The sequence below is a fragment of the Polypterus senegalus genome, chromosome 9 (genome assembly GCF_016835505.1).
Source record: "Polypterus senegalus isolate Bchr_013 chromosome 9, ASM1683550v1, whole genome shotgun sequence".
Taxonomy (NCBI): domain Eukaryota; kingdom Metazoa; phylum Chordata; class Cladistia; order Polypteriformes; family Polypteridae; genus Polypterus; species Polypterus senegalus.
The window spans coordinates 124,485,012-124,498,155 of record NC_053162.1 but is presented as its reverse complement, the minus strand read 5'-3'; the positions used below and the strand labels follow the sequence as shown (position 1 = coordinate 124,498,155).

Below are 13,144 nucleotides of genomic sequence, written 5' to 3'. Positions count from 1 at the left end.
CATGTAATCAGGTTCTGCAATTTACATCACACTTGGCTGATGTCTCCGGTCTTCGTTTTCTTTCTGTGTGTCACCTTTTTCATCATTTTGCTGTAAGAAAGACGCAAACTCCAATAACTTCACCAAGGTTGGCGCTACCCGTAGTTTTTGCTTCACTAGAAGGTATCACATCATAAACATCCAAGTAAGACCACGATTATGATTCTAACCCCAGTAGATTGCAAGTAATCACATGAGACATGGACACCACCCTTAGCATTTAAGACAGATAGATATATAACAGCCACCACAGAGAACATCATCAAAAAGTGTTTTATAAAGTAAACAAGAGTTCAGTTCAAAGTCTTCTATGAAATAGGGACTCGTTTGCATGTTCACCACTCATGCAGACTCTGTTCTGCTCAGTTCTTATGCCAAGCAACTCCTACAGTATGGCGTGTAGTTTAATATGCTGACTAGATGCCAGGATATCAAATTTCTTCCAATATTTTGTTTGAAATATTGTGTAATTAGCTCAAAATCTTGTTAGATAGTACAATAGTGCAGTGGCTAATGAGGGTTCACAAAAGCCCAGGCAGATGGTTTTAAACTCCCTCCTGGTCTGTTTGTGTGGAGTGTGCAAGTTCATATCTTGTTAGTGTAAGTATTTTCTGTGCATTCTTTCTCTCTATCACATTCCAAAAACATGCAGATAACAAGAGTTAGAGATTTTACAGAGGTACATGTGAGTGACAGAGTGCTGTGTGAAAACTGGCATCCCATCCAGAGTTGGCTTAGACCTTATACCCAATGATGCAGCTTTGTAATGTCCACAATAGACCAAGTGGATGAAAGGCTCTAATCCAGATTACAGACTCCTTGTTAAAGGTGCTGCTTTAAATGATAGATAGATAGATAGATAGATAGATAGATAGATAGATAGATAGATAGATAGATAGATAGATAGATAGATAGATAGATAGATAGATAGATAGATGACAGATTTTTCACCCAAACTGGGACTCGTCAGGTGCATGCACCTTTGATTCTCCTTGCAGGGATCAAAGATCAAACCTCAGACATCAGCACCTGAAGTGAAGCCTCTGGTATTGCACCACGACAGCTGGTTTGCTTACTTGACAGGGTGTAGATCAGATTATTATATCGATAGGTCTGAAGCACAATCTGATTATCTGGGTAGTCACCTACCAGATAACGCTTGTGGGTGGTCGATCAGTCGGCAAACATCTGCACACACACACACACACACATATATATATACATATACATATACATATATATATATATATATATATATACATACATATATATACATATACATATATATACATATACATATATATACATATATATATATACATACAGTATAAACTGACGCACATACACTTAAAGAAGCATCTTAAAGGCTTGGGTGATGGTAATTCTCTTCCAAGCAAGGAGAGGAGATGGCAGTATGTACTAACAGCCTTTCTTTTTCTTCCTCTGCAAAAAGGAAGATTGACAGCTTTCCATCTGTGATGTCACTTTCGGAGTCCATCCACCTTGACCTGCCTCCTCCTCCCAGAATGCCTATTAACCAGAAGAGCCACCATCTTGAGCAGTCAACTTGATCTGAATGGAAGACTAATTTTGCATATTACATGCGTTTTCTTTAAAATCATTTTTCATTTATATGGGGTTGACCACAACAATTCTTACATTGTCTGGATTTCTCCTTACAATAAAATATTTTTTCTCAAAACACACATATCATAATTATTGGCACCCCTCTATCTAGTACATTGTTCAACCTTCTTATGCCATGATGGTAGTTCTGTCTTTTCTTATAATACTGTATGAGAGAACACATATAAAGGAAGCTGTGACAATCCCTCCCTACAAAGTCAATACAGAACTTTGAATAAACTCCCCTTAGCTCACCCCAGACGTTTTCAGTCAGTAAACTGGGATGGCCACTAAAAATTTCTGTGATCAGTAATCCATCATGTTATGGAATTTGATGTAGGCTTAGAAGATTCTCCTAATCAAAGATTCATCCATGACTCAGTCTTATCATCCTGGCAGAGCCAGCCAGATGATTAATCCAAAATCTCCTGATACTTGATGATGTCCATGATGCCGTATACAGTATGCTAACAAGACTCCTATGGCCTTTGGAAGAACAATAGCCCCACAACACCGAAGGTCCACCATCGTGCTTCACAGTGATTTTTTATTTTCTGCATTTCCTGGATTCTATGCTAAACCCACCTCTAGTGTTTGCTATATTATAGCCAGCCCTATTTTTATTTTATCTTACCATAGAACCCAGTTCCAATCAGAATTACAGTAATGCTCAGAAAACTCCAGCCACTTACTTTTTATGCCTGATGTCAACAGAGGTCTTCTTCTGGCAAGACTGCCAAAAGTGCCTGGATGTAATCAACTGCTATGTTTGCCCAGGAATGGTCCTTGCAGAAAAGTTTGCCTTGCATACCGTCCTCCTAACTGTGTATTTAGTCAAAATAGGCTCACAGCTTCCTTTAGGCAGGCTCACCACAGCTCCAACAACTGAAACCGTACACTTATTTTCTCTAACAGAGACAATGGGCAATTTCAGGCATGCAGCTGTTTTACTTTTTATGTATTAAATAGCCATTGCCTTATTTATGATGATCAACAACCTTTTTTTCATTTCATTTGTACATACTCTGTTCTTATCTTTGTTCATGTCTGGCAAAAGTAGTCTGATCTTTGTTATTGGATCACCACTTAAAGACCCTTGTGTGCTTTTAATAGTAAAATATTATATATATATATATATATATATATATATATATATATATATATATATATATATATATATATATAGATAGATAGATAGATAGATAGATAGATAGATAGATAGATAGATAGATAGATAGATAGATAGATATATTTGCAGCTGGAGATCAACAAAGGGAGCAAAATGAATCACGTATCATGAAGTAGTTTTTATTCCTGAGCTTTCAACCACTGCTAGGGGCCTTTATCAAAGGATAATGCTTAGACATACAAGAATCAAAGGCAATGTATAGCAAAAATTATGTACAAGTAAAATTTAGGGACAGTACTAAAAGTGCCAGAGAGCTAGCCAAATCTTGGCTATCAAATGAGAACGCCATCTACAGACACTTGGACATAAATCCAGCATATGCAAACTTAAGAAGAACATGTTCATAATAAATAAAACTTTACACCCAATACCCCACCTCCTGATCACACTGACTCAGCCACCTCCCCCCACCACGTAATTTTTCCTATATATTGCCTTTGATTCTTGTATGTCTAAGCATTATCCTCTGATGAAGACCCCTAGCAGGGGTTGAAAGCTCAGGAATAAAAACTACTTTGTGATATGTGATCCATTTTTCTCCCTCTGTGGATCTCCAGCTGCAAATATGCATACTTTACCTCAGTGAAAGGTTAGATTTCCCTCATAATCTGAGTGTAAAATTGATGTAATGGACAATAAAAAATATTTTTTCTACAGACTTATTTGCTTATCTTTACCAATATTTCTGGGGGGTACTGCAGATTTGAGATAGACTTAAACTTAACCAAACCTAGTATAGGTCAATTTAAAGTGCATGCAACAACTCCGTAACCATTAAGAAAATAAAAGACCAGCAACATCTGGTGGCATACAGAAAGTAATGACCACTGGCAGCAATGACCTGTAGCAGTGCTCTTATATCGGCTCTTTGCTGAAGGCTTTCTGTTTAGTCAGAATGGTATGCAGAGGGTTAGTAGTTTATTAAATGTTCATTTTTCTCTCAATGCCTCCAGAGAATCCAGACTGACTCGTGGGGCAGAACCAACCTTTCTTATTAATTTAAAAAGTTTGGAGAAAGGTCGCCGCCTCAGTAGACTGCCACATAGCAGACTGTACCTGCTACACTAACAGACAAATGTTATTGATGAAAGGTTCAGGAATACTAAAGCCGTGTACAATTATGAGAGTAGCCCCAGCCAGCTAATCCTCCTTCCCTAATTGTCCTTAATTTTGTTAACTTAACCTTCCAATCATTTTGCCACACATCTATTAACATTCTATCCATTCAGTTTAAAGCTGTGGGGAATCAAAGGTTATTATGGAACTAATGGCTACAATAGGCGTACTAAACCTGGGAAGGATGGTAGTCCAATGCAGCTAAGAAAGTTGTGTGTCTAAATCTTATCTCATCATTCATGTCAGATATGGCAATTTAAAATTTTATGGGGGCATTAATAACTTATTGACGATCTTCTAATTGATAGTGAAGTTGTGTAACCAAAGTATAACCTTTATGGAGTAAAATGCAAAGTAAGGATTAATGAGCCCTCTTATGACTGAAGAGGGTCTAAGCATTCAAACTGACCCCTGCAGAGTTTCACTGGCAACAGGTTTTGTTCCCCAGTAACGGCCAATGGAGCCCTTACTGGGAAGACTTGGTAAATGAGGTTAATTGAATATGATAATGAGCTAATTACTCAATAAGGAAGCGTGAGAAGAATGGAAATCTGCAGACTTTGGAGCCCTCCTGGAGCCATCGAAGTCCCACTGGTTTACAGAATCAGGGCAAGTAGGCAAAAACACGGCGCCGTTGTGAAGTGAAATTCACAGCCTCCAGAGTCAGAAGAATTTTTATAAGGATGTACTGTGATTGAAAAGGGGTGAAAAACAGTACAGGTTTTTCATTGAAATAGGTAGCAAGAAGTGCAACAGCCAAAAAGTCAGGTGTTGCAACCTTTTATTGCATTGTTAAGCAAGTTTAGGAGTTGTTTTTGCTTGTTATTGTAGTATGTTGCCACTAAGCTATGGGAACATGCTCATTCTCTGTCTGCTCTTCTCAGGAAACGGTAGCTCCAGAAAGGAATTTTTAATGCTCTGAAGAAAGTCCCAATATCCTGTGTTTTCTTGAATGTATGAGGACACGCTACATCACAGGAAAACTACATATTATTTTCTCCACAGAGTTGGAGAGTTGACTGTTGGTATGACTGAATCTCAGAAGTGTTATGTAAAGGTTAAAGACATATGAAATAAAAAAATTGATATATTAAATATAGCTACTCTAACCTATTGCTCTGCAATTGACTGGCACCCTATTCCAGGTTTGATTGCTGCCACAAGCCTGATTCTGCTGTGATAGGGCCTGACTTGCCTTAACCCTGAAAAGAACCAGTGATAAATACATTATTTTTATATCTAGAGTTTTTGAGATATTATCTCTCTCTGCTCTATTCTAGCAGCTTCAAACACAAGACAAAAACAAATTCTGTATGGAATGACAGGTAAACTCATGCATACTCCCATGCTTACTAATTTGGGATGACTGCAACCGAAGACATCTTTGGGATATATAGTAAGAGCAACACACACACAAAAATGTGAGAAAAGGAAACTCTACAAAGACAGTAAACTTGATAGAATTCAAATATGAGGCTATTGAACTTTGAGGAAGACATACTAACCAATGTACCTCTATGCTGACTTGTCTTGTCTTGTATTATATTACATAATCGGGATGGCATGATGGTACACAGGTTAGAACTACACTTAAAATCCTGGATTCAAATCCCATGTTTAGCCCATACCTGTGCAAAATGTACTTGTTCTTTCAGTGCCTGATGATATTTCTGTAGGTACATTGGTTTACACCCCACATCCCAAAAACATGGGTTTTAACATTTTTAAACTGGACCTGTTTGCGTGTAAACCTGTGTGTATATCCACAATTGTTTCCTCCCTTTTACTGAATGTTAGCGAGATAAGCCGCAGTTCTCAACGAGCCCAGAATGGATTAAAAAAGACTAATATACAAACCACATTTTACACTAGAAGGTTGAAGAAAACTGTATCCTATCTGAGGAACATTGGGTGCACAACATAAACCAACACCTAAAAGGAGGAGAGTCCACTGCATGGCACACTTAATCATTCCTAGAAGATCTTTATTCATCCCACATGCTTATGTGCTGCAAGAGGAAACTGGAATTCCTAGAGACATTCTACACAAAAATTGTGGAAATGTACAAATTCCACACAACTGCCAAGATCAGAATTGATCTCCCAGAGGCTGCATCACCATTATGCCACTATATTAACCGAAATATTATATCATATTATATGTTTGGACTAGTGCCTTGTCCAGGGACTGTTCCTGCCTTGTGCCCTATGCTTGCTGGGATAGACTCCAGCTTCTCCACAACCCTGCTTAGGATAAAGCAGGTTTGGAAGATGCATGGATGGATATTATATGTTTTAATGGTGCGGGGCATTGTTTTTTTTCTACTCAAACTAATAATGTGCCAGCTACATTTCAGGCTAGGGAACATTCTGAGTACATTTTTTTCTAATTTCTGTAAGAAATGAATGCCACTTGAATGTTCTCTTTACATTTACTTTTCCTGTCATATCCCAGAGATGTGAATTTTAGGTTAATTGCATACTGAACATGGCCCTATATAAGTGAGCATTGAGGTACAAGTGAGTGTGGTCATCCAGAGTTGATTCTTGCATTGTACCCAATGTAGACCTCAGCTCTCCACAAACTTGATCTGGACAAACATTTCTATTACAAGGACGCACAGATGTTCAGGAAGAGAGCTAAGCTGCAACTTCATGTTGTAGATGTGCCAGCCCAATTCTAGCCTTGAGTGCTTTCAGTGCAGGGTTTCTATTTTCTCCCTGAGTTTCTTTAGGTGTCCTCCAGGGACTCCAGATTTTTTTTGCACAGTTCACATGCTCTTAGAATGACAGGCAGCTCCAAGTGAGTGTGCTTTGCAATGGTTGATTGCAGAAGAGTGCAGGTTTGCAAATGTAGGAATGATATGATAATATGAATCATTTGCCCTACTCTGTGTAATTTAAAAACCTGTCTTCATAAAAATGGAAACTATGGCTAATCAGGTTTGAATTCCCAAAGTGCATTTAAAAAGAAATCCTAGTAAAAATTTTCTGGTTTTGTAATTTTAATGGTTTACATATTTTTTTAAATTCTTTACTTTGCAATTTAAATCATATTCTTTACTATCTTTGCTACTTTTTTGCAGGTATGTTGTAGAGCACAGGCCAACCTTACATCATGCAATTTCAGTATTTCAGGCTAGTGCCCATTCATATCATTTTTCCAATCATCTTGGAAAAAATATCTGCAAAAAGAAAGAACCAAATGGCTAATAAAATAAATACAAAAATATATCTGTGGAAAAGTATATTTCCATACAAATAAAAAAAAAAAAAAATAAAACAATGGCTATGAAAACATTATTTTAAATAATACTGAAGCAATAAATGTTAAAACCAGAACAGAAAACTTGAGATAGTTCAGCCATCAAACTCATTTGTTCATGTCTCAAATGCACTTCTTCTGCTGCTAGATCACAGGGTACAAGACAAGAACCAACATGGAATGGAAAGACAGTCCATCAGAGGTCACACACCCATTAACTCACACTTGGGACAGTTTAGAGTGGCACAAAATGAAATCCTTGGGAGAATGCCTCTAAATAAATAAATAAATAAATAACTAAAATCAGTTTTACATAAAAAAACTTTTTTTTTTCCACTGCACTGGAGACCCTTGTTGGATTTTCAGGTTGGCCATTGTCAGAATGAACTTTATATTTCCTGTCTGCATTTTATCAGGCTTTTTTGACTTCCATACCCATCACAAACACTTGCAGATTAGGCTGAGCAGTAACTATGGCTTCTGATGGACTACCTTTCACATACTGCTGAAATACACTCCAGATGATTCTGTACTGGAATAAGCACGTCCAGAAATTAATTTATAAAATGACAAATCTGATCACCAAGACAGCATGCAAACCGTAGACAGATGGTGCTTCGTCCCAGAATCAAGTTTCACTTAAATACTGTGAGGTGGACACACTGCCCATTGCACCACTGTGTCACTCAGCATTATCTCCATCCAGTTATTTTACTTCTATTACAATTTGAGATGTAAGAAAAAAAAAAAAAATATCCCATAGTGTCACATAAACACCATGAGAACATGAAAACTCCACACAGACAATGACTGAGCTGACAATTGAATACAGGAGCTATAAGGTAGCAGTGTGAACTGTTGTATCCCTGAGCTATCCTAGAAATTTTAAAATAAAGAAGACAGAACAGACTCCAATTGTGTAACTTTGCTACTGGCCACCAGTGAGTCAGGACACCAAACAATAGGCACACAAGAAAAAGGCTTCAGACCATTTGGAAAGCACAGAATTAATGTACATTCCCACCTAGCAACTTTTTGACATGTCCACCAAGGAGATGACAGGTCTACGCAACAAATGGACACCCCAGTATAAGAAATGAGCAGATCCTTCAATAAATCAAGTTTATCGGATATTTTCCAAGGATTTTAGACACGTCTTTCCCAGGACTATTTCATCTCTCTCTCTCTTTCTTTTATTTTTACCCAGGTTGTGATTTATACCCCTCCTCCATATTTAATCTCTTGGACTGACAGCTGGCTGGAAACTCAACACATTCAGACAGCTGCCGGCTACCTCTTTGACTACAATCCTCATAATTATCTATTTTCATTCTGCCATTGCCTGCTAACCACTTGTTTTTTTGTTTTTCCCCAAACTGAACACCACGAAACCATCACGGCCAGGCAGTCCTGTCTGTCTGTCTGCTATGCACCACACCGCAGCAGGTGTCTGTCGGAGTTGCAGAAAGCCACTTACCGTCCACAGCTTCCAGGGTCCATTGGATCACCGTCAGAGTATTCCATACAAGAAACGAATGGCAACGCATCGCTGTGTAACCGGCCACAGAGGGAAGGATAAATCATAGAGGGGTGTGAGAGCATGAGAAAGGGAACAAGGCGCAGTGAATTGGAGAAAGAGTGATGCACAGAGTTAAAAGTGAAGAGCGAGGAAAACGGAGAAAGTGACTAGGGGCGGTAAGGAAGTGTGAGCGAATGAATGAATCCAGAAACGTGTGCTGTGAATGGGAAAGCTTGCAGCAAAGTTTCTTAAAATGTCTTTGTCCTCTCTGGCCGGATCGCTGCAGCACTGTCGAAGGAGAATCCTGCACAGAGGCAGGCAGGCAGCCGTGCACTGTCAAAGCAGGATGGTGACAGTCAGCCTGGGAAGCCACTCTTCCCTCTCTGTCTGCCCTCCTTCTTTCGTCTGTCCCCTCCCCCATGCAGTCACTCGGCAGCTTAACCGTGTGTTTGCTGAAGCAGCCGAGGTCTGTCTAGTCTCTTCAATCAACCGTACTTTTCGTAAGCCGTCACTCACGGTTCAACCGTGTGCGGAAAAGAGAACATCTCAGACACAAAAGGGAAGTCTGCCATTGCACTAGGGAGTACAGACTAGAAAATAGGAGTTTCTTAAGGAATCAAAATATAATAGCCAGGAAAGTGGGAGAGAGAGACAGAGAGAGAAATATCCTCTGGCTACAGGTGACATTTCAAGCAATTGTAGAGCAGCAAGGCAAACATCCGATCGGGGTCGGCGGAATGAAAAAAACTGCATTTTCTTCCGAGCTGTTGTGCCAGATGTGAAGTGCAAGTTACATGATATTAACTTCTTGTTGAATAGGAGACGTGGTTCCTCCCAGGCCCCAGGCTGTAACCTGAACTAAGAAGAGGAGCAGACAAAACTACACGTCTTACTAAAAGTAACACTTTTATACCCTTTCTTCAGTCGAATTTTACAGTAAACCTGTTTATGGATGTAGACACACACACAAATCACAATCCAACATGCAAGTAATTTTCGTGAACTGAACTGCAGTAGAAGCATAAAGGTCCAGACGAAGGATGGAACCCTGCTTTGATTTGCACCAGCTGCAAACATGCCGTGGCCCAGGTTGGGGTGGGGCAGAATATTAGCTATGGATGTAAAACTTATACTGTGGATATGGTTACGGGTTAACAGCACGGAAAGTGAGCAAAGGTGATGGTGCCACATTGCCTTACGTGAGTTCTAGTTACTAGAAGCTAGCAGAGTCAAAATATATATCATTTCTTTAATAAAATTACATCTTTTCTATTGTATTTAACAAATATTACTAATATTTTCATGTCTGATGAAAGCAGTTCCGGGCTAAGTTATACAATCTTTACTGCTGGGCACAAATACTCATAACAAATACATTAACAGAAAATGTAGAGATCGAACAAATGGTGTTTGGATTGTCATGGCCCCCAGAAGAAACATGTGCTGCAGCCTTAACAAAAATTGGTAGTATAAGTGCTGTGGTTTAGGGATGCCAGTAAATGTTAAAAGAAATAATGCAGAAGGGAGTAATGAACAAAAATCAACAGGTAAATAAATAAAAAAAAAGTGTCACATAACAAAGATGACAAGTTCACCATTAGCAGGAAACAGAGAAGTTTCTATATTACAAAACAGCATTACAAGAAGGCACACAAAGACAGCACCAGGAATAGCAGAAACGTTTACCGACCTTGGACCACTGAGGCAAAAGCTTTCATTGAAGGCAGATTTTACAGGATTTTCACAAAAGTATAAACAGGGTAAACTGCATTAAATGCAGTGCTCTGGAGTGTGGAATTTAAGGGCTTTGTTAGGTAAGCAGCAGGATCCTTAAAAACCACAGGAAAGCGAAATAATTGGGCCAACCATGGGGTTAATAAGGTAAAGAAATTTGACTTGTGTCACGACCCTGATCGCCTACATTTTTGATCTGTGCCAGAAGACCATAAGAGAGACCCACATTATTTACACATCTGAGACTAAGAGAAAACTTCTGACATAATGCAAAAATGCCAATAAAAAGCTTCAAGAACGTCTCATGTGTGTGGTTTATAGTTGAGGGGATTATCAAAAGAGTCCAAAGCCCTTATACATACAAAGCAGAAAAACAAGATCCATAATGGCAAGTACAATCAATTCATTTGAGCTGTACATATCAGTTCACTGGTATTAGCATTCAAAGTAATGAAATATAATAAATTAAATTACTGAAGGAATGAACTCCTTCATAAAGGAGGTCAATCCAGGAAAGAGCTGAGCCTGATCTGCATAATCCTGAAACATGAGGACATCCTGTTACATCATGTAGCAGAGCAGAACTATGGGCTAAGTGATAGCTACAGCCTTCAAATAAAATGTTAATCAAGCACATTTATAACATGTGAGGGAGTAAAATAGAGTGGGCAACTTTTAACAACAGCAATAACAAAGATGATAATAATAACAATACTGCAGACAATACTCATGCTGTACCTTAGACCAAACAAGTTGCAAAAAAAAAAAAATGCACTGTATGATTTAACAAGTCCCTCTTCAGTAGCAACAGAAAAAGAGGATAGCTTAATGTCCATATTAAAAAATAAAGATAATAAATGCTTAACATATATTGTAGTATACATGTTTATCCTGAATTTAAATATAAATGTTTTCATAAACTTTTCCTCCATAAAGATGTCAGCACATCATTTAAAAATAAAGCACTTTGACGTTATAGTGCCCTCTGGTGTCTCATAAACATAAAATAAACATTTTGTTGCTCCTGCTTTAGTGCATATACTGAATGCAATCATTTTTGTAATCTTCCACCATGAATCTTCTAAACCAAGCAACTTGTGAAATGCTTTACATGGAATTGCCGTCTAAAGAAGTGCAAAATTTGGAAAAAGTCTAACACATATCTTATTCTAGAGTGAACACAGAAGCAAGTGGAGGATTGTTCATAGAAATGTTCAAATAAACTGTTCAACATTGATTTGAAAATGTACTTCTTGCATTTTGAATTTCAAAATAATGTAATTTAAAGTCCAACTACTGATTAAAGTTCACTTATGTCATGTCGGTTTTCACAGTTTTACACACCTTTTTATTTGAGCAAGTTCTGTTTGCATGTTTATTAAAGTAGTAAACGACTTGCGGGTAAATGCAGACAGAGGCCATTTATCTGTTCTCATCCTCTTAGATCTGAGTACCGCATTTGACACCATTGATCACAACATTCTTAGAAATCGCCTTAGTCAATGGGTGGGCCTCTCTGGCAGTGTCTTAAATTGGTTTGAATACTACCTGGCAGGTGGAAAATTCTTTGTTAGTTGTGGTAATTACAACTCAAAGACACACAATATCCTATATGGTGTTCCACAAGGCTCTATCCTGGGTTCGCTGCTCTTCTCAATCTACATGCTTCCGTTAGGTCAGATCAACTCGAGGCACAACGTGAGTTACCACAGCTATGCTGATGACACACAGCTGTATTTATCAATAGCACCTGATGACCCAGATGCTGTTAATTCACTAACACAATGTCTTACTTGTGTTTCTAATTGGATGAATAGTAATTTTTTCAAGCTAAATAAAGAGAAATCAGAAATTGTACTGATTTAAAATAATGGAGACAATGAGATTATTAGAAATAAACTTGATGCATTAGGATTGAAAGTCAAGATGGAGGTAAAGAACTTAGGGGTAACTGTTGACTGTAACCTAAATTTTAAATTGCATATTAATCAGACCACTAGGACAGCATTCCATCACTTAAGAAACAATAGCGAAAGTTAGACCTCTTATATCATTTAAAGGTGCTGAGAAATTAGTTCACGCTTTTGTTTTCAGTCGACTAGATTACTGTAACGCACTCCTCTTAGGACTACCCCAAAAAAGACATAAATCATTTACAACTAGTAAAGAATGCAGCTGCTAGAATCCTAACTAGGAAAAGAAAATCCGAGCACATCTCTCCAGTTTTGATGTCACTATACTGGTTACCTGTGTCTTTCAGAATTGACTTTAAAATACTTATGGTTTACAAAGCCTTAAATAATCTCCCTCCATCTCATATATCGGAATGTCTGACACTTCATATTCCAAATCGTAACCTTAGATCCTCAAATGAGTGTCTGCTTAGAATTCCAAGAGCAAAACTTAAAAGAAGTGGTGAGGCAGCCTTCTGCTGTTATGCACCTAAAATTTGGAATAGCCTGCCAATAGGAATTCGCCAGGCTGATAAGGGGGAGCCCTTTAAAAAACTGCTGAAAACACATTACTTTAACACGGCTTTCTGACAACTTCACCTTCATTTAATCCTGATACTCTGTATATCTGTATATTCAATTCATTATAATAACTATTCATGGTGGCTCTAAAATTCATACTGACCCCTACTCTCTCTTCTGTT

General features: G+C 38.2%; 1 protein-coding gene across 1 annotated transcript in view; it reads right to left on the bottom strand.

Moving 5' to 3' along the window:
- Positions 1-9,493, bottom strand: part of ephb6 (eph receptor B6) — a 149,869-nt gene extending 140,376 nt beyond the window's left edge. Inside the window, exon 1 of the mRNA XM_039763745.1 lies at positions 8,713-9,493. Within this exon, the coding sequence (XP_039619679.1) occupies positions 8,713-8,782 (70 nt within the window). The 5' untranslated portion in view covers positions 8,783-9,493. The remainder of the gene's footprint in view (positions 1-8,712) is intronic.
- Between the last annotated feature and the right edge of the window lie 3,651 nt (positions 9,494-13,144).